The sequence below is a fragment of the Tiliqua scincoides genome, chromosome 1 (genome assembly GCF_035046505.1).
Source record: "Tiliqua scincoides isolate rTilSci1 chromosome 1, rTilSci1.hap2, whole genome shotgun sequence".
Classification (NCBI taxonomy): Eukaryota; Metazoa; Chordata; class Lepidosauria; order Squamata; family Scincidae; genus Tiliqua; species Tiliqua scincoides.
This window is the reverse complement of record NC_089821.1, coordinates 253744640-253767873: the sequence shown is the minus strand read 5'-3', so window position 1 is coordinate 253767873 and position 23234 is coordinate 253744640. Positions and strand designations below refer to the sequence as shown.

The following is a 23234-nucleotide window of genomic DNA, read 5'->3' as shown; positions in this document are numbered from 1 at the left end:
CTGTTTGACCTCTTACGTTAGCTGTGGGATGAGGGCTCCACCCACTGCTTGCTGTTTCACGTCTGTGATGCAGTAGTGGCAACAAAGAAAAGGCCAGCCTTGCTTTGTGCAAGGCCTTTTATAGGCCTTGAGCTATTGCAGGACCTTCATTCATTCATTCATATAAGTTCCACCTCTAGTATATTTATTTATGTAAACTTATGTAAATTTATTCAAATTTTAAATGTAAATTAATTCTTCCCCCCCCGGCCCCCGACACAATGTCAGAGAGATGATGTCCTCCTGCCGAAAACTTTGGACACCCCTGATGCAGAGGAAGGTCACATTCATGGAGGTGAGTTTTGTTTCTTCCCAATGCCATCCTTTGCATCACCACAGATACCTTAATGGCAGAGAAAAAACAATAGAAATACGATATTATGCACTTAAACAGTTGTTTTGTTCAGTTGTCCCATTACTGTTTTTGCGGCTTACCGCTAGTTTAAAGAAGTATTCAGTTCCAGGAGAAAGGTGTCGTATAGTATAGTCTTGAAAAAGTTCTGTACTATTGTAGATTACATCCCAACTTGTAACATTTTTCTCACTGTTGGCAATGTACAGCATGTAGCATTGTAGATTTCCATTTACTTTCTCTGGTGCTTTCCACCTGGAAATAAAAGCAGCACATCACTGTATTCAAAGGGCAACTACATAAATTCGTTTTTGTAATGACAGCAACTATTTAAGGAATGAGGGGGGAAAAAATCTGGAAACATTGAAGCAACATGTGAATTTCCTAGAAATGACTTAAATGTAACATCAACCGTTTGGAATCCAAACAGTAGCAACAATAACTGACAAGACAAATGCTTCATATCAAAATATACCACAAGCGTATTTTTCCTGTGCCAAGCTTTTGCACTGAGGCTATGGCCATATGTAGGTTACACTGATTGCATAAAGACAAAATGGAAATTAAGTTGGCAAGTGATAATCAAAGGTTCACAGAGCCACTAAACTAATCACTTCTATGCATTTAATCATAATAAATTTAATTTTATGTCACAAACCCTATCCCTGATTGAACTCACTAGGATTCTGCATAAACTGATACAACATTTGTGTCAAGTAGAAAAAAGGAGATTTGGCTTATCTGTGAATTCCCATTCTCAATAGCACCAGGGAGGGGCACTTTTGACTACGGGGATAGCTCCTCCTCATTACTCAGTGCTATATACATCAGTGTACGTCCATATACACCAGTCATATACACCATTGACATACATCAGCGAATGTCTATATACAATGATATAATGGCAGACCACTAATGGACATGCCATGGATGCTGGTACAACATTGGAACACTGCTGGAAAAATGCTGTGTCATCATACATTAGTGCACCGCCACTAACAGAGAGACCAGAGTTGGTGCAGGAAGGCATAAACCCATCGTGTACAACGGGAAAGACAAAAGCACCAGAACATCTCTCACTACTTCCCAACAGCAGAGACCACATGGTGCAACCAATCACAGCACACTTACCCCATCATATAAGCTCCTGCTATGGAGACTACAGCTAAGGTGATAAATGGATATAATAAGGTAAACGGCATGGGGCTACACCTGTCTGGTCAAAGGGGAACTTTGGTGATGGGAATCATGGTGAACGGAAACTTGGTGCACAAAGAGAGCACTTTGCGAGAACAACCTCTTGTCCCTCACAAACAAAATTTTTGGTCAATACTTCTTAGAATTCTTGTTGCTGATATTCGGCGTCAGAAAAACTCTCCAAAGACACAACCAACTCCCTTATAACCCCATCAGGAGAAGCAACCACAATGCACTCCGCACAGGTAAGCAAAGGGGGAAGAGAGATATTCCATGCTTTAATGTATTTATATGCATCTCTGCCTCATTTTTGCTCCCTTTTGGTGAATGTCAAGGACTCTAACCATTGCTATTGCTGGCCAAACATTTATCAAAATCCCTTTTATTTTTAGGACTGAATTATTGCCATCTGCAAGAAGGATCTGAAGGCCTTAGGGATGGACCTCAACAAGTGGGAAACCCTGGCCTCTGAGCGGCCTGCTTGGAGGCAGGCTGTGCAGCATGGCCTTTCCCAGTTTGAAGAGACACTTGGCCAACAGTCTGAGGCAAAGAGGCAAAGAAGGAAGGCCCATAGCCAGGGAGACAGACCAGGGACAGACTGCACTTGCTCCCGGTGTGGAAGAGATTGTCACTCCCGGATTGGCCTTTTCAGCCACACTAGACGCTGTGCCAGAGCCACCTTTCAGAGCGCGATACCGTAGTCTTTCGAGACTGAAGGTTGCCAATAATACTGGATTGCCACAGGAGGGCCCAACAGTGGTTATCCCCAGAATTCCATTAAAGCCCCACTAGCAGAGGAAAAGGTAATGTCCCAAGCCACCATGCTGTCACCCCCAACAGGGCACCACTGCATCTACACCCTGGTATTCCTCACAAACACCAAATACGGTGCTCAGTCCAGTGAATAGGTGTAACGGAAGCTGTTGTGAAGTCCTTGTTATTGTTGTTGTGTTTCTCCTGCTTTTCATAATGATGCAAGCCAGTTTTGGAGTCCTATAAAGTTCTTTCCATTGCTGTCACATGCAATTTGACCCTGACTGGTGACTGAAAGGATAGCTATTTTACAGTCCAATCCTGAGCTGCTCGGAGCCCAGAGGAGCAGCGGTGCCAAAATGGCTGCCACTGAATCCAATGGCTGCCAGGCAGCTCCTTGGGGGAAGGCCCAGCCAGTGGCGTAGCTAGAGGGGGTACAAAGTGCTAGGTTTGTAGGGAGCCTCGCTGTGGGGAGCACAGAGGGATATAGCACCAGTGGCGTAGCTAGAGGGGGTGTAAAGCAGTACGTATTGAAGCGAGCCTCGCTGAGGGGGGCATGGAGGGACATAGCACCAGTGGCGTAGCTAGACGGGGTGCAAAGCACTAAGTTTTGCAAGGAGCCTCACCGCAGCGTTAAGGCCCCCTCCCTTTCCTCTCTGGAGCCAGGCGTAACCTATGTTTTGCTCCCCTCCCACCCAGAATGGCTCCGAGGGAAGGGGAGAGGCGGCTGCAGTGAGGCTCCCTGCTAAACTTAGTGCTTTGCACCCCCTTTAGCTATGCCACTCATGCTATGTCCCTCCATGCCCCCCCAGCGAGGCTTCCTGCTACACATAGTGCTTTGCACCCCCTCTAGCTACGCCACTGGGCCCCACAATGCGGCTACTCAAGTCTGTGCCAGCTATTTTGCCTGGAGGCCCAACATGGGACTCTGGATCTGGTGGAGCTCTGGGCACCAGTGCTGACTCAGCAGTGCATCTCACAGGCATGCTTTACGGCACATTCGTGACACTCAGCAACGGCAAAGGGCTGGCACTGGGCCATTACGATCAGGCCCTTAGATCAGGCCCAAGACTGCTATCTGATAGCACTAGAGAAAGAGAAACCTGTACTTAACTGTGCATATATTGTTCTTGAATCCAAAACTGTCAGGTCTGGGGCATCTACATGAACTGGTGGAAGCTGTGCTGTAAACAAAGTGACCTGGGAACTGTTTGTACAGCCAACAACTGTGCAGGCAGTTATGAGAAACCGGTATGCTGTAAAAGCACTTAAATCTGGAACAAAGAAGAAACAGATCATTGCTTAGCACAACATTTACATTTGGATTAGGATTCAAAAACAACAAAGGAAAAATATTTATCTTCCACATCTCTGTGCATTCTTTTCAAGAGCTAGCATACTGCAAATGTTAACATGATCATTGATGGTCTCAGTTCTATGGATCTTGCAAAACACTACCACTGAACTGCAGTAAAGAATGTAATATAGCCGAAATTACTTATACATTAATCTGTGTCACATGATTACATGTATAAAACATAATATATACACGTCAACAATATTTTCAAAGATTTATCAATATTTTTGCCCAAGAAACCATTACATATTGCCCATAAATATTATGAGAAAAATTCAATATGTGAGATTTCCCAAGGTCTCAAAAATTATGGCTATCACTTTGTGTCTACATTAGCACTCATCTAATTTCATCTTATTTTTGTTCCTTACACACTGTCATAATTAACTGTTGTGTTTTTCTTGTATAAATATTACTACCCTGCCCTTGAATTGTGGGGTCTCAAGTTGTTGTTGTTTTAAATAATTGCACCCATGCACCTCCTAATAGATTTGTTGCAATACTTTGGAGAATGGCAAGGAGAGAAGAACCTTGGGATGAGACTATGAAGCAGCTAGAGATAATGACTGTTAAAAAGCATCAATTTGTGGAAATAATACGTCTAGCTGGATGGAAGTTATTGGTGCAAATTCACATACAAATATTTTTCGGGCGGGAAGCTTCAAAAATGAAAGAAAAGAAGGAAAGAAAAGAAGGAAAAACAAATGAAAAATTTTAAAAACCAAACTTCAGTATCTTTGGACTAATCTTCAGTAAAGCTTTCATATGAGAAAACTACGGCATAAACAACAACAAAGGGTAAGAGGACACAAATGTGGTGCAGGCTGGGCCATAGTCTTGTGTGATTTTCTAAAATCGTTTGTGCTGCAATGTTTATTTGTGATTTTGTTTATTCTCAACAACAGTTTAATTAATATAGTATCTTTAGTATAGTTTATTTATTAGTATATTTTAACTAATATAGTATCTAGTTGAATCCAAATTGTTTGACATTATAGTTTAGCAATTAAAGGTTGGCAACCTTCAGTCTCGAAAGACTATGGTATAAGCCTACAGCACCCGGTACTCCCAGGCGGTCTCCCATCCAAGTACTAACCAGGCCTAACTCTGCTTAGCTTCCAAGATCAGGCACATGCAGGTGAATTATGAAGCCCTTAGTTACACTGGCACCGACACAAAGTGATACACACAATACAAACCCTTCAAGAAATTGTAGCCACTTTTTGCATTTATTCTTTTAAAGGGCAGCCCATTCCTACCTCGGCTGCCTGTCCCATGGTACAGACACACTGAAATAGTCGGTGCTGTATCCCACAGGGCCAGGGAGGCAACTGGAGGTCTCTTTGGATTAAGGGTACTGGTTCCCTTACCCCATGTCAGCCCCAGCAGCCCCTATGGATAAGAACATGAAAAGAGTCCTGCTGGATAAGGTCCAGGGCCCATCTAGTCCAGCTTCCTGTATCTCACAGTGGCCCACCAGATGCCTCAGGGAGCACACAAGATACTAACATCTTGCTGCCACTCCCCTGCACTTGGCATTCTATTTACCTTCACACACCTCAACGAAGACACCTGACTGCACTTGGGTTTAACTTGGGCCACTTTATTAAACACAGTGACCAATTTTTAATGCATGAAACCCACTGAACATACCTTCCCTCCCTCACCAGTCTGGATCCAATCAGATCAGCTCAATTGCTCGTATAGAATGGAGTAGCCTGTGTAGGGCTTTGAGACATGGGAGTGGGGATAGGACCGAGCTGTAACCTCTGCTGCTGTCCCTACCTCTCCTGGATCTGAACCACCCTCCTGCTTCCCCACCCAGTTTTGCTCCCCCCAGCCTTCACTCTGCCCTCCCTCTGCTCCGGAATACCTCCTTGCCGCTCAGCAGGAAACTTACCACCGCTGGCTCCCAGCAGTTGCCTGACCAATGTGAAGGCCCAGCTCCCACCAGAGCTGGCCTCTCTGCCAGTGCTTCTCCTGGCTGCTGTGAAATGCCGCATGGCACATTTGTGACAACTGTTTCCTGAGCAGCATGTGGGAGACCGGCACTGGCATAGGACAGGATCAGGCCATGAGTCCCAATACAACTTTTCTGAAATCACTGTCCCTATTAACAAACAACTGTTTAATCTGGGAGCTCTACAAAGAAACTTTTCATAGAAAACAAATTAATATGTATATTTTTATTCATATGCCTGAGCTGGAAAACTCTCTTAATCTACATAAGAAACATTCTAATATATAAAATAAGTATCCATATCATAAGTAAATTGGTATTAAAAATCACAATTCATTCCATAAGTGCTATTTAATACCACAAGCTGTATTAAAATAACGAGTGACAGGAAATTCTGTGTTTGTAATTATTTAAATAGGAGTTCATAAAATTAAATTTTGACATATTTCTTGTTACAATGTTTCCAGATAAAAAATTAAATTTTTAGCTGTAAGGAAATAGGTTATAGTAGGGTTCTGATACTAGTGTTTTATATGACTGCATCTTTTTAGATCTGGGTCTTTCCTCCAATCCCCACCTGTAACTTGGGATCTATTTTTAATTTGTTACCAGATGTCTGTCTTTCCGATTCTCTCTCTGTCACAGTGTTTTCCTTCTCTTTCTTAATTCCGCTACATCTTGTTCTTAGGACACAAATCTGTTTTCGAAGCTAGTCACATGCACAACCCATTCTGGAAAACCATGATTGCATGCTTCTTCACATATAGGAGTGACTTAAGGAAGTCCTATCATGTCTTCCAAATATAGCATGACAAGTAGCTACAAAAAATGGGAAAGAGAGAAGTGGTCCAGGCTACATTAGAAGAGCCAAGGCTGTATTTCTACTAGCAATGAACTACAGAAACGGCACATTTTAAATCAAACAAGCATCAATTACTTGCCACATCTGATCCGATTTGTACTTCTTGTCTGAAATTGACCTATTCAAGTGCTTCATAATGGATCAATTGCTTCAACAGATGCAGGTAGAAACATAAATCTAAACCCCAGGCATTCCCCTAAAACTCTAAGGTTACTGTTTGTCAAGCCTTCTTGATTACAGAATCTTGTTATCCATTTGCTTGATTGGATTATTTGCATAAGAACAAATGTAGGCAGTTGTGGACATGAAAAGCAGATCACTGTTAAGATGCATTAGAAATGGATCCACAAGAATTATCCAAAGATGTGCTACAGGAAAATGCATCCCAGTATATGGAAAGCTCACCAATTAATGTCAAAGAAACTATAATTTACAATACAGATCATGAATTATATGCTATTTTACAATTGATTTCATGCTGTTGGAGGAATTTCATTGATCTCAATTTACAAAATGAACCAATAAGCAGGGAATGATTTTCTTTTTACTCTTCAGAGAAATTGAATGTTTTTTTATCACATTATTACTCACTCCCACATTAGTAAATTAAAAAACAGTCATTGCCCTTTTTAATTTGTAAAATGTTATGTGTCTTATCGACACTATAATGGTGCATCTCTAGATTGTTTGTAATGGCATCTCTGTGCCTATTAATCTAGACACTTGAAAGGCTATGTCTTATTTTACCTTTGCGGCTTTGTATGTATTTAGTATTTGTTTTTTTCAAATCGTTTAAGGTAATTAACAAATATCATTAAAAAAACTCAATTAACAATTTGCAAAAATAAATAAAAGCTGTAGCAGTAAAATATACCCAACAAATCCTGCTAAAAACAATACATCATTAAAAGCATTCAGGAAGATAAAGGGTTTCACTGCCCATGCAGTGGTAGGTAGGAATGCAATCAGACTGAGTTGGGGGTGGAAATTGATTTAATGGTTGGTGCTACCACAGATAAACTGTTGACTCTGTAAAGAAGATCAAAGCAATGTTGTTCCACAGTGCAGATTCTGGAGGGAGGCAGTCTCCAAGGAGAAACATTGCAAGTTCCCTTAACACAGTCCTTTATCAGATCTATAGATAAGTCTCTGGTCCACATTTACAAAATGGTTTGGGAGGTCAGATAGATAAGTTCCTAGTTTGAGAGATATTATTACAGAAGAGAAGAATGACCTGCAACAAAATGTTGCATTTCCCCATAAGCAAGCCCACTTTCAGCTGTTAAAGGTTCAAGCAGGCCAGTTTCCCTCCCTTCCCTGCTGTTGGCTCTTTTCTAACTGCCCCATTGCAGGGCTGCTTACCTTACTTGGGGGAAGGGGACAAACATCCCCTTCTCCCAAGGAGCCTCCCGCAATAGTGTGGGAAGCGCAGAATTCAGCTGCAGCCCTCCTCGATGCTGCCGAGCCTAATCCTATCCTAAAGCATATCCTAAAGCATAATCCTATGTCTGGTTATTCTAACTCAAGTCTCAATATGTTCAACAACACTTACTCCCATCTAAGAGTGAAGGGTACAGAACTATAGCCTTACCATACAAGTTTGTTGCATTATACATAAAGCACTTTGCACACCCCAGTGATATATATTGTAAGTATGGTCATTATTAATCACAGGATGCTGGATAAACAATCACTGACAATAACAGGTACATTTATTGACTTCACAACTTCCACATCTCCTTAACACCACAGTCCTCCTACCAGTGGCATTGCTGGGGGAGTACAGGGGTTGCAGGCCTCACTGGGTGATGTTCACGGGTGGGGGGGGATGACACCACTATGACCAAAATAGCTAAAATCGTGATTTATATGCCATCATGTTATACCATGTTTTTTGATACCATATGCATCAAACGGTATATGATGCATAATTTACAGCAGAATGCAATGAAAGAAACTGGAGTGAAATGTCTCCATTCTATCAAAGGTTATGGCCAAAAAACTAAAAAACAAAAACTGTCTTATGTAACAAAAAAAAAAACTTTTTCTTAATTCAAAATGGACCAATGAGACTGATTGTTCAAAGAGCCAATTAAATGTTATTATGACACAGCATGGAACCAATAAGGTGTTAGTAAGGTGACACCACTAGTGACCAAAACTGCTAAAATCATGGTTTGTAGGAATAATACCATCATGTTATATATCAATTGATGTGTAATTTCATGCAGAATGCAATGAATTAAAACCATGTTGAAATGGTGTATTATAAAAAGGTATAGCCAAAAAACCAGCCGTGGCAGGGTGTATAACAAGACTGGACCTGTATACTAAAAAGCAAGTCAAACTTACACATGCTCTATGCTTGAATAGGTGAGCATTCAGTAATGAAATGTTGCTCTCTTACTGAGAGCCAACAATAAAATTGTAATTAAACTTTCCCAACTGACATTTGAAACCCAACAGAGTAATTTTGTTTTCCATTCTTGGGATTTTGAAAACGAAGTCAAGAAATCATTACTGGCAAATCGAGACACATATGCCAACTACCACTGTGCTGGTGAAAAAGAGCTAACCTAAATGTGGTGACGTCTATGTAAATATCCATCTACGTGAGGTTCATCTACTGGCCTCACCCGTTAGCCTTATTTTTCAGTATTAAATCTGAATTTCCTTGCATGGCTGGTTTAAATGAGATCATTACATTGCAATCTATGGCTTAATGAATATTTCTCTGCTTTCACATTACAATTAGTAAGGATTCAAACATACTGGTCCCAATCCCATTTGTATTTGCCTGTACGTAAACAAAGTTACTCAACTGAAATTAAAAAAAAACACCACATATACATAACACGAGACCCTCAATTCAGGTTTACAGCTAAGCACGATTAGAAATCCTGCTTAGAAAGACAATCATTTTGGACAATTATTTTGCAATTCGGTTACATCAGGTTGATGCCACTATAAATGGAAAACTGCTGTACTAAATCAAGGACTAATTGTTACAAATCTGATTCTTACATCCTAATGTAAAATAGGCTTACTTGGAAGCCTATCCTGTTGGTTCAGGCAACCTGACAAAACAGATCCTATGGGGAAGCCACTAGCCAACAGTTAATTTAGGGTAGCATTTTGCGTCTTTGACCAAATATGCACAAATGTCATAGTATGTAAACTTAACAATAAAATGTGGCAGGGCTTAATCTGAATTAAATAAAGGCAGCTTCATGCAATATATTTTTTCCTTGGGAGGGATATCTAAGTTCAAAATATATGTGCATCCCACAAAGCATAAAAGCTGAAGATACAAGTGAAATTTAGCACATATTCCTTTAAAATACTCAGAAACAGGCCTGCTTATTTTCCAGTCATCATTTCACAAACTTTCTGAGGAGGACGTGATAAACATCCCTTTATAGTAAAAAGGGTTCACACATAATTTGTATGCAAGTATTGCTCTTTTAATATAAAACAGAGTGTATGTATAACTCTCAGATTCACACTTTCTTGCTTGAAATACCACCCACCATCCTAGCACAGCCAAGGTTCACTATGGTTATTCAGTGGAACGTAAGAACAGCCCCACTGGATCAGGCCATAGGCCCATCTAGTCCAGCTTCCTGTATCTCACAGCGGCCCACCAAATGCCCCAGGGAGCACACCAGATAACAAGAGACCTCATCCTGGTGCCCTCCCTAGCATCTGACATAGCCCATTTCTAAAATCAGGAGGTTGCACATACACATCATGGCTTGTATCCCCTGGGGGCTGGGGATAAGAATAGGCCCTCAGTTTGGCTGTACTTGTCGTAAGAGGCGTCTAAACAGCCACCGGGTAGATGGGACTCGTCAGCCTGGGAAGGCAGCTCATCTGAGAGAAGGAAAACTCTGATCCCAAACCTCCACTGCCTTGTGGCTACATCCAGTTATGGAAAAGGCTTCAGGAGTCAACCTTGAGGCAAAATCCGGAGCCGGAGTCCCTGAGGCAGTTCGTGGCTGAACACAGTCACGTTCTGGCAACTCCTGCGACGCCGCTGAAACAAACCGTATTGGCCTCTGCCTTTCCATTGGACCATTTCAGCGACGTGGAGAGGGGGGATTTGCTGCATGGGTAACAGCCTATCCTCCATACCTACTTTACCCAGGCTTCGCGCACTGGAGAGGACACTCTGTTCCAGAACCACCATTCAGAGCTCGATACCATAATCTTCCGAGACTAAAGGATGCCAACAACATGGCTTGTAACCTGTGATGGATTTTTCCTCCAGAAACTTGTTCAATCCCCTTTTAAAGGCATCCAGGCCAGATGCCGTCACCACATCCTGTGGCAAGGAGTTCCACAGACCGACCACACGCTGAGTAAAGAAATATTTTCTTTTGTCTGTCCTAACCCTCCCAACACTCAATTTTAGTGGATGTCCCCTGGTTCTGGTGTTATGTGAGAGTGTAAAGAGCATCTCTCTATCCACTTTATCCTTCCCATGCATAATTTTGTATGTCTAAATCATGTCCCCCCTCAGGCGCCTCTTTTCTAGGCTGAAGAGGCCCAAACGCCTTAGCCTTTCCTCATAAGGAAGGTACTCCAGCCCAGTAATCAACTTAGTCGCTCTCTTTTGCACTTTTTCCATTTCCACTGTGTCCTTTTTGGGATGTGGCAACCAGAACTGGACACAATACTCCAGGTGTGGCCTTACCATAGATTTGTACAACGGCATTATAATACTAGCCGTTTTGTTCTCAATACCCTTCCTAATGATCCCAAGCATAGAATTGGCCTTCTTCACTGCCGCCGCACATTGGGTTGACACTTTCATCGACCTGTCCACCACCACCCCAAGATCTCTATCCTGATCTGTTGCAGACAGCTCAGAACCCATCAGCCTATATCTAAAGTTTTGTTTTTTTGCCCCAATGTGCATGACTTTACACTTACTTACATTGAAACGCATCTGTCATTTTGCTGCCCATTCTGCCAGTTTGGAGAGATCCTTCTGGAGCTCCTCACAATCACTTCTGGTCTTCACCACTCAGAAAAGTTTGGTGTTGTCTGCAAACTTAGCCACCTCACTGCACACCCTTGTCTCCAGGTCATTTATGAAGAGGTTGAAAAGCACTGGTCCTAGGGCAGATCCTTGGGCAGATCCTTGGGGCACACCGCTTTTCACCTCTCTCCATCGTGAAAATTGCCCATTGACACTCACTGTCTGTCAATGGTCTTCAGCTGGTCTTCAACCAGTTCTCGGTCCATGAGAGGACCTGCCCTCTAATTCCCTGACTATGGAGTTTTTTCAGCAGCCTTTGGTGAGGGACCGTGTCAAACGCCTTCTGAAAGTCCAGGAAGTCCAGTCCTTCTGAAAGTCCAGAACCAGTCCACGGGTTCTCCCACATCCACATACCTGCTGACCTTTTCAAAGAATTCTAAAAGGTTCGTGAAATAAGACTTACCCTTACAGAAGCCATGCTGATTCTCCCTCAGCAAGGCTTGTTCGTCTATGTGGTTTGAGATTCTATCTTTGATGAGGCATTCCACCATCTTACCCGGTATAGATGTTAGGCTGACCGGCCTATAGTTTCCCAGGTCCCCCTTCCTTCCCTTTTTAAAGATCGGTGCAACATTTGCTATCCTCCAATCCTCTGGCACTGTGGCTGTTTTGAGGGACAAGTTGAATATTTTAGTCAAGAGCTCAGCAACTTCAGTCTTCAATTCCTTAATAACTCCAGGGTGGATGCCATCAGGGCCCGGTGACTTATTGATCTTTAACTTATCAAATAGGTCTGAAACATCTCTTTTAACCTCTATCTGACAATTCCTTGGTCAGAAGGGGCCGTTCGGACAGTGGTATCTGCCGGAGATCTTCTGCCGTGAAGACAGATGCAAAGAACTCATTTAATTTCTCTGCCATCGCTAAGTCTCCTTTTATCTCCCCTTTTCCTCCCTCACCACCCAGAGGGCCAACCACTTCTCTGGCAGTTTTCCTGCTTCCAACATATTTGAAGAAGCTTTTAGTATTCCCCTTAATGTTGCTGGCCATGTGTTCCTCATAGTCTCTCTTGGCCTCCTGTATCACCGTCTTACGAGTGATTTCTTTTACATTTCTTTTGCCACAGTTTATGTTCCTTTTTAATTCTCCTCATTAGGGCAAGACTTCCATTTAAGGAAGGAAGCTTCCTTGCCCTTTATGACCTCTCTAACTTGGCTGGTTAGCCATGCGGGCACCCTCCTGGACTTAGTCGAGCCCTTCTTCCTTTGTGGTATACACTTCTGCTGGGCCTCTGTTACTGTTGTTTTACAACAGTAAAACAGAGTGCAGCCTCCATGCACTCTGGAGAGAGTGGACTCTTTTTACCTTCCCTTGCAACGTCCTTCTAAACAGCCTCCTCATTTGAGGGAAGTCCGCTCGTAGGAAGTCAAGGGTTTTTGTGAGAGATTTGCCTGAGCTCTTCCCTCGACATGCATGTCAAAACGGATCGCAGCATGATAACTGTTCCCCAACGGCTCTGTAACATTGACATCTCTAACCAGGTCCTGAGTACCGCACAATATTAAATCCAGAGTCATCTGTCCTCTGGTGGGCTCCATGACTAGCTGCTGGAAGCATTGTACATGTTCAAAGGCGTTCTCATTCTATTATGCTTTGTGTTCCAGGGATACATTTTGACCAGCCTAGGATTTCCAGTGTACTACAAGCAATAAATTAGAAGTGAGTGGCAGAACAAGGGTTGGTGGCTCTGCAATGCAGTAGTTCTCAAACTCCTCAGAAGTTTGAGAACCAAGATTAAGTGTGTGTGGGGGAGGAGCCAAGGGAGCAATGTGATTCCCAGGAATGTGCTGCTTCTGGGGACAGGAGGTTTTTTTTCATTTACCTGCAGTGAGCAGCAGAGTTCTGGGGTGTCCAGGGATCCCTCTACAGGGCTCTCCTTGTCTAAAAAGATCTAAAAATAACAAAGAAGGCACTTCTAGTTTCGTAATGAAAAAAAGAAGTGCCCATTTTTGTTATTTTTAGATGTTTGGAGACATGGGAAGCCCTGCAGAGGGCTCCCCAGAGGCCCTGGACCTCCCAAGACTCTGCTGCTACCTACAGGAAAGTGAAAACCCCCTTCCATCCCCAGCAACAGCACAAGGAACATGAGCAACAAGACTCCCCAGGACCCCTCCCCAGCAGTACAAGCAGCATGACACCTCCCCCCCGGACTCCGCTGCTAACTACAGGGAAGTGAAAACGCTCCTTCAATTATGCTTTCCCTCGGCCCCTTAAGGGGCCAAGGACAAGAGGCAGAGGCTGGAATTCAGGATGGGATATTGCGACGCCCCGATTTGAGAACCACTGCTATAATGTAATCTATCACTCTACTGTTGTAGAACTAAGCAGAGGACAACCGCAGTTGAGGACTTTATTCTAATTCCTGTTTTAAAACATCCTCCATTCACATACTTTTCAACTTTTTAAAAAATCTGAACAGATTAATTTAGGGCGCAATTCTAACTGGCACTGGAAGCAGGCAGGCCAGCGAGCATCCAGCACAAGTTTGGGGCCAAAAGCAGCATAGACCGAGGCAAGGGGAAACCTTTTCCCTTACCCTGTGTTGCACTACAGTGGCCCCAATGGGAGCTTCACCACCTGACGAGGCCATTCCGTGCTGCCCAGGAATGGATTTTGGCCCCACCTCCTGCTCCCCACCCACCTGCCGCCCTCCCTGCCCCAGCCCTGAAATGCCTTCCTCTCACCTCCTACCTGCCCTCTGTGACCCTCCCCAGAGCCCTGTGTTGGCCGAGCTTGGCCAATGCAATTCACCTTCTTCCCGGGGCCTGCAGCAGTGCAGAGAGGCCGGTGCATGTCTGTGTGCCAGCCTATCTCCCCAAGAAGTGGCACAAAATAACCTTATGGCACGGTTGTGGCACTCCTGGGCCAGCCCATGGGATTTGCATCAGCCCAAGTGCCTCTTAGGATTGTGCCCTTACTTGTTTAAAATACTTCTATGCCACTTTTTGGTCCCATGGTCAAGGTAGCATGCAGATTAAAATGAAAGACTGAAAACCATCACAACTGAATTTGAAGTAATTTAAGCAAGAAATTAGCTGCATTCCTTAGACATGAAATACCTGCATGGGTAGGTGGTTCAAATGCAGCAGTTCAGAAGCATTTATACTTTTGTTCTCTGATGTGTTGCAGTACTTTATCACGTGAATTAGTAACAGTTATATAATCCAACAGCAAAACTGCTACAAAGCAATGAGGAGGATACAATTGGAAATAATTGAATAAACAGCTGAGCTAATGGAAGTTGTCTGGGGGCACAGAAAATGACGAAGTAGATACAGTACTTTTTGTTGCTATCTGTATAGAGAGATGCAATTTTTATTTTTTTCATTATATATATATATATATATATATATATATATATATAGAGAGAGAGAGAGAGAGAGAGAGAGAGAGAGAGAGAGAGAGAGAGAGAGAGAGAGTGTGTAATTGCCTCTCCTTCACAGAGAACACTGGAGATTGACTAGGATAAATGTAGGAAACAAGGGTGTGTGGTCCTACTTTTAATAAACTGTGGGCATAACCAGGCCTATCTGTGGGTTTGGACACTGATGATGGAGTTGCACCAGTTCTTGACATTTCTTTTCTTGAAAATCACATCCAATAAACTCGCTCAAAGTCAACCCCCAATTTTTTTGCTGGTTCGAAGACGAGAGTCAACAATGAGGACACTGAAGTAGTGCTATCTTCACTCCGGTTCACCCTGGTAATCCTGTCCTCCTTACCTAACCAAGACTGAGCTGACCAGCTAGGAGATTAAGCATCTTTAGTGGCCAGTGCAGCCAGGAATAAGTGACAAATGAACTGGAGGGGGTCATCATGACATTCATCATTTTCTTCTGCCCCTCTCCCTTACACCGTGTCTGGTTCAAAAAGGTGCCCTTACCAGAAAGTGAAGGATTGCGGCTGCTTATTGTCTCTGTCCAGACTCAGTATTCTTTCTTGTTATGTACCAGAAACACAAAGCAAAATAAAACAACAGGATGTATATGTTGCATATGGAATTTCAGGACAAATACTTCTTTTTTGGTGGACTTTCTCTTGCAACACCCCCTGAGCATCCCACCTGTGAGCTGGGGACAGCAAGCTTAATTTATCACTAGCAGTTTATATGCCCTTTAATTGGAATCAATGTGCTAGCCTAGGCAAATGGTCTATGTAGACTCTCCGGAAATAGCTGCATACCTTAAATAGTATGATAAGCTTGTTCAAAGGAGGCAGAACAATTTACATTCTACTGGTGTGTTATAAATAAATAATAGGAACAGATTAGAATTATGCATTTACGTCTACTAGTGAGTGTGAGATGCATAATTCACAAGTGGTGAATCCTTAAGAGACTTCTGAATTCCCAAATCTCAGGCATGCAGATCAAGGTATATTTTTCAATTCCCTCTGTTCCACGTTTTTGTTATTTTCTTTGCTGTCCTGGGTCCTGAGCCAAGAGCTCCCCAATTACATATTATACATTAAAGTTGCATGATAGAACAGTCAGTCCTCTTTGAAAATTGGTTAAAAACTCCTTCCAGTATTTGTTTGGAATGTCCAAAATCTTCATGGTGGAAGTGTGAGAAACAAATCTAGGCTGCCTTCAGCTATGAGAAATACTACATTTATCGAGGTAAACTGGGTTTAATTATCTTGCCTGGCTGGCAGGCAGGTGGCAAAAGCCTGGAGAAGGTTGTTGGCCTTGGCACTGCTCCTGCTTGTCCCTGTGGCTGCTGGCTTATTTAGCGATACACACTCACACATATATGCATGTGTGTATATCATATATAAAGAAGTTGGAGTGTCCTCTCCAGTGCGCGAAGCCTGGGTAAAGTAGATATGGAAGATAGACTGTTTCCCATGCAGCAAATCCCCCCTCTCCACATCGCTGAAATGGTCCAATGGAAAGGCAGAAGCCAATACGGTTGGTTCCAGCGGCGTCGCAGGAGTTGCCAGAACGTGACTGTGTTCAGCCATGAACTGCCTCAGGGACTCCGGCTCCGGATTTTGCCTCGAGGTTGACTCCTGAAGCCTTTTCCACAACTGGATGTAGCCACAAGGCAGTGGAGGTTTCCTTCTCTTAGATGAGCTGCCTTTCCAGGCTGACGAGGCTCATCTACCCGGTGGAGAGAGAGAGCAGTATTGAGACAAACGGGGGATGCAGGGGAGAGGGGGAAGAGTGGATCAAATATCACTGGGACCTGTCTTAGTCGCACAGGTGTTTCCACAGCACTGCCAGCAAGGGTTGGGCTCATCTGTTCTGAGTCCATTCTGCACGAATCTCCTAGCAAGGTCTCACGTCCATCCCCATTATGCAAGATCTCTGGGGATGGAGGTCTCTGGCTGGTGTCCAGTGGAGCTTTCTCTGCCACAAGAAAACCAGCACCAGCTTCCTCGAGCAGCCTCTGTACCCAGGAATTGGTGTAATGTTTAAGGAAGCAAAATGTGTGTGGGCCTGTGTTATTGGTTTTGCACATGGCAAGTCCCAGTTTTCAATGCTGGCACTCTCTCCAGCGAAGTATTTTTTCCAAATGTTTGCACCCTGCTTTCATAGCCCCAGTTGTTGGCATCCTTCAGTCTCAGAAAACTATGGTATTGCCCTCTGAATGGTGGTTCTGGAACAGAGTGTCCTCTCCAGTGTGCGAAGCCGGGTGGGAAAGAGCAGCGCCCCTTCCTTCTCTCTCCGCTCCCTACAGCCAGGCGCCTGGTCAGCAGGGATGGCCTCTTCAAGATTCTCCCCAAGATTGGATGTCCACCCAGGCTCCTCAGCATCATCACATCCTTCCACAAGGACATGAAGGGCACTGTTGTCTTCGATGGCTCCACATTAGACCCCTTTGACATCCGAAGTGGCGTGAAGCAGGGCTGTCTTCTTGCACCAACCTTGTTTGGGATTTTCTTCGCTGTTCTGCTGAAGCATGCCTTTGGAACTGCAACAGAAGTTCCGGACTGCATCTATCTCCGGACCAGATCAGACGGAAAGCTCTTCAACCTCTCCATACTGAGAGCAAAGTCCAAAGTCCAAGTGAAATGTCTGCGTGATGTCCTCTTTGCCGATGATGCAGCTGTCACTACCCACTCTGCCAAAGATCTCCAGCAGCTCATGGATCATTTTAGCAAGGTCTGCCAAGATTTTGGACTGACAATCAGCCTGAAGAAAACACAGGTCATGGTTCAGGATGTGGACTCACCTCCCTGCATTACAATCTCTGAGCATGAACTGGAGGTTGTCCATGACTTTGTGTACCTTGGCTCAACGATCTCCGACACTCTTTCTCTCGATACCGAGCTAAACAGGCGCATAGGTAAAGCAGCTACCACGTTTTCCAGACTCACAAAGAGAGTCTGGTCCAACAAGAAGCTGACGGAACATACCAAGATCCAGGTCTACAGAGCTTGTGTCCTCAGTACACTTCTGTACTGCAGCGAGTCATGGACTCTTCGCTCACAACAGGAAAGGAAACTGAACGCTTTCCAAATGCACTGCCTCCGATGCATTCTCGGCATCATCTGGCACGACAAAGTTCCAAACAACACAGTCCTGGAACGTGCTGGAATCCCTAGCATGTATGCATTGTTGAAACAGAGACGCCTGCGTTGGCTCGGTAATGTTGTGAGAATGGATGATGGCCAGATCCCAAAGGATCTCCTCTATGGAGAACTCGTGCAAGGAAAGCACCCTACAGGTAGACCACAGCTGCGTTACAAGGACATCTGCAAGAGAGATCTGAAGGCCTTAGGAGTGGACCTCAACAGGTGGGAAACCCTGGCCTCTGAGCGGCCCGCTTGGAGGTAGGCTGTGTAGCATGACCTTTCCCAGTTTGAAGAGACACTTGGCCAACAGTCTGAGGCTAAGAGGCAAAGAAGGCAGGCCCATAGCCAGGGAGACAGACCAGGGACAGACTGCACTTGCTCCCGGTGTGGAAGGGATTGTCACTCCCGGATTGGCCTTTTCAGCCACACTAGACGCTGTTCCAGAACCACCTTTCAGAGCGCGATACCATAGTCTCTCGAGACTGAAGGTTGCCAACAACTAACTGCCACTCAGTAAACAAAACTGAATAAGTGTTGTGCAGAGATGGTATGTTAAATTGTAGAACATATTTACATATACCAAATCTCACCTTTCAAACACCATTTCCAAGCAAAAGCCTTCCTAGCTGTGAAACTGATCAGTGGTGGCAACATAGGAAAGAGCAAAGCAAGCCTGCTTGGGGAGGTGTGTGTATGCTCTCTCAGTTAGAGACATCCTGCATCCTTCCTTTATTAAAAATCTAGACATTTTCTTGTTACAGGCTGACTGCTGGCTTCTTGAACTCTGAAAACATGGATTGGATTCTATTCATCAAATGGAGAGCATTGACTGGGTCCTTACAAACTTTGCAAAGACATGCTGAGGCTTAGAAAAGCAAACTGTTGTAGTTAATCATTGATAGCTAATCACTGATGAATCTTTCAAGGTCACTTTGAATGCAATTCCCAAACCCTTTATATTCCCCCTGTAAGTAAACTGGGGTAGTTTTTTTCCGCCTTGACTCTAATTGTTTCACGGGAAGTTTATTGGGGTTAAAAATTCTAGGCCAAGTATTTTTATGCGCAGAAAATAAACAGTACATGGTATCTGGCTCAATTTTGAATATACTATGAATTATTAATTGTAACAATGTCCTAAAAGGGCCAAATTGTAGCACCAGTAATGATCTTCCAAGTGATACACCTCTGGGGTAGTAAAATCACCCTAGCTTCAAAGAAGCAATTTTCATCAGGAAAATGGAATGGAGATAAATGGTTAACTCCATTCAACTTGCCCTGGTCCCAAGCTGGGCCCCCCACAGCTATTTTAAAAAAGTAAAAAATACAATGATGCCTTTCTCATCATGTCTAGTTTTGACCCTCACAGACAAAGGCAAGATAATAGTTTGCTTCAAGTATTTTAAACAACTGGCTGAATGGATAAAATACTATGCACCCAACCCATGACAGAATTAAGCATGCTTAAACCTATTGAAATCAATGGGTCAAAGCATGCTTAACTCTGGATTGGATTGTGGCCATTGTGTCACTCAGAATTATCTTTAAAAGAAAACATAGTTCAAACATTAGCCAGGGCACGCTTTTTAACTCCTGGGTCCACAGTAATACACTGTCATCAGCATGAAAATCTGCTTTTTCTGTACCTCACTCTTTTTTCACTTACGTCTGCAGACCCTGTGTCACAGAGTACTTTACTGGGATGATTAAATAATAACTATATTTCTAAATTATGAAGCCAGATGTTTATTTTCATGCCATCATATACATTTGCTAGAAATGGCATAAAAAGAAATCGATACCAGCAGGCTGAAGTTGCATTTACACTGTACATCTGCAATAATGGAGTTTAGTATTTGCAGTAATGCCATCATTGGAACTGTAATGAACTCTCTTTTCTCATCTTCTATATGATAAGCATCTTGAAAGATTAAGTTTATGCCTTACTTAAAGAATGCTAATCTGATGTTTTCCTTAGATACTTCAATTTATGTTCACTTAATTTTAGTGCTTATGCACTATTTATTCTTTTCCATAATACATCATCTTTAACTGGAAAGAAATTTAAACATCAGATTAGTTAAGTATATATCTGTATAATGGCTATGAATATATCTGCCCTATAAAATTATTACAACTTTTAAAGTTAAACAGCGGTTTATGTAAAAAGCTTCAATAAGTGGGGGACAGCCATAAAATGCCATATTTTAGAATAACGCTGAAACATGATGGGATGCAGAACCAACTAAAAGGTTGTGATGCTTTATGCAAACAATTTGGATGATTGGTGCAAAAGCCTAGTTTCAAACTCGGCAATGGTTCAATAGTTGTTTTTTTGTCCCTTGCCCCTGATGTATCACTTCCCATGGTCCAATGATCTGAAGTACCACTAAAAGTAACTAGTAACTACTGATGATGTCACAGTGTGTGGGAGGGGTTACACACACGTAGAGCCCAATCCTATGCAGCACAGATGCAGTCATGCCAACAGGGCATGCACTGCATCCTGTAGTGATGGTGGGCATTCTTGAAGGCCTGCTCAAGGTAAAAGAACATTTGTTCCTTTAAGTCAGAGTTAGTGCGTTAGTGCCGGAAAGTTGAAGAGGATCAGGCCCTTAGATTATTTATCTATTTGTTTTTAATGCATCTCTCACTTTTCCCTCCCATGAGGGAGGCACTCAGGGCAGCTAACAATATGAATTTAGAAACATTAACATCACACACAAAAAACCAAGAGGCGGCAGAATCATGTTGGAGGAGGAGCAAATGAAAATACCAGTGAATACTGAAATTACCAGGGAAAACCATTTACAACAAAGAGGTTTTCAGAACTGAATTAAGGAGGGCAACAAACTCTCCTGCATGTCAAGGAAAGAGAGAAAAATTTCCGTGGTGGCTCGGCTTCCTTGCCTTGTCCCTGAACCCACCTCTCTTGACTAACCTTGCTGCCTACCTGCAGCGTAGGTAAGAGCAGAGCTGCCGCCTCTGACTGAGACTATTCCTGGAGACATCCTCCCCATAATGGAAGATAGTTATTAAAACTATGGAGGTCCTATTAAAATCAGTAACAATCAGAGCAGTCTTTGCAGCAACTCAGCAAATGTCGGAGCAGGAACAGAGTGTAGTGAGGGTGGGAACATTGAGCTGAGCCTGCCAAATTGCTGCAGAGACAGTTCCAACCTTTGCTGAATTGCTGCACTATGTTCCTTCTCCTTGTATGTTCCTTGTTGTTTCCTCAACAAGTGGGAAACCCTGGCCTCTGAGTGGCCCGCTTGGAGGCAGGCTGTGCAGCATGATCTTTCCCAGTTTGAAGAGACACTTGGCCAACAGACTGAGGCAAAGAGGCAAAGAAGGAAGGCCCATAGCCAGGGAGACAGACCAGGGACAGACTGCACTTGCTCCCAGTGTGGAAGGGATTGTCACCCCCGAATTGGCCTTTTCAGCCACACTAGATACTGTGCCAGAACCACCATTCAGAGCACGATAGCATAGTCTTTTGAGACTGAAGGTTGCCAACAAGTTCCTTCTCCTCCCCTGCTCAGCAACTTTGGTATATTCCCTCTTTGATACCTCTCAAAGTTAGAGTGGGAACAGAGTGCAGCAATAGCGGGAACAGCAAGCGCTTGCAAGACTGGGCAATGGGTGGAGTGAGAACAAAGCGCAGCAATTTGGCTTAGCTCTCATGGGTTCCTATCAATCTACTGTCCAGTCAGCGCAGTCACATACCACTGGCCAATGGTTGAAGTACCACTGGTGGTACGTGTACCACCAGTTGAGAAATGGTGATATACAGTTATAGCTCTTGAAACAGACTTTACAGAGTTTCAAATCTAAGTAAAAGGGTTTGACTTAATACATACTGTATTTTTCTGTACTTTAAAAAGCCAGACAAGTAAACCTGAAAATATGAGAACCCTCTTCCAACATCCAAGCTTGAATGACAACTGTGCTGTGAAGGGAAACATCTGGAGAAATGGAGGGTTCTATGAAATGGAATAATTGGAGCAATGGAGGGTTCTATGAAATGGAACAATCTCATGGAAAAATGTTCAGCCTGCCTATGTAGACAACCTTTATGAGGAAGGCAGTATACAAAATACAGTAATAAAGAAATAGCCAAATGAGAAATTTAGAAAGGCACCTGAACCTGCTTCCGCCAAGTTCAGTTGTACAGAGTCAGGATTTCTTTAGAAGCAGCCAACACTTCTAGTCGCTTCAAGGGTGATTTGCATCATTCAGCAATAAGTGGAAAATTCCAAATAACGTATAATATTATTCCCCATGTGCCTCACAGGAGAATACTGTTAAATCTTAGGAGGATGGTAATAAACTGTATCACTTTTGGGTCTCTACTACATCTGCTGGTGGTGTTGCCATCATTCATTACCATCCTAGACCAGGTATAGTCCCCAATGTAGCAGGTGCATTTGATGTGATACACCTATAATGTTCAGTTACAGCCCAGGGGTTAACAGCCAGCCAACAATAATTATCCTGCTATATAGGTCACAGTTCTTGTAATATCTATAATGTACTCGTCTACACTGCCAGCATCGTTTTATTTCAAACACAATTTTTCATTTCCAGTTTACGCTCACTTTTGTACGGCCCCAGTACAAAATCCTATATTACAGCATTAGTCACTGTTCCGATATCCTACAGTCGTTTATACTGCACACTGCTTACAACAAGGACTAATTAATGCAGCAATGTTTTTTATTCCAGAAAAATGAGGAACTCAACAGTTGAAACACCCTAACAGAGAACTTAAATTTGAAATGGTCCTTTCTGAAAACAGTCCTTAACATGTTGTGGTTTTTAAGTACTGGTGGTTTAAAAGCTGCCTTTGAAATTTTCATTTAAAGTATGTCTTTGAAAATGTACTGAAACCAAATGTGTTAATTCATCCTGAAAACAAATTTCTTTTCCAGCTTAGTTTCAGTATTTTAAAACTGTTGGGGTGTAGTGGAAATGTTGACAGAAATCTTCATTTAAAGCAGAGATATGGTATACCCCCTTCCTCCATTATGATACTACAGTTGCAGGCACTGTGATGATGAAGTAGAATGTAGATCATTTACTGTATTATTTTATTTATTACAGAATAGTTTTCAAGAGTTATCCCAATTTATCCAAGCAACAACCCTATGAGAT

The 23234-nt window shown here is 43.1% G+C and overlaps 1 protein-coding gene across 1 annotated transcript in view; it reads right to left on the bottom strand.

The window, feature by feature from the left end:
- The window catches only part of USH2A (usherin), a 567365-nt gene that overhangs the window by 302813 nt on the left and 241318 nt on the right, over nt 1–23234 (bottom strand). Inside the window, exons 32-33 of the mRNA XM_066623430.1 lie at nt 3456–3615; nt 475–646 (exon numbers count right to left, since the gene is read on the bottom strand). Coding sequence (XP_066479527.1) covers nt 475–646; nt 3456–3615 — 332 coding nt within the window. The remainder of the gene's footprint in view (nt 1–474; nt 647–3455; nt 3616–23234) is intronic.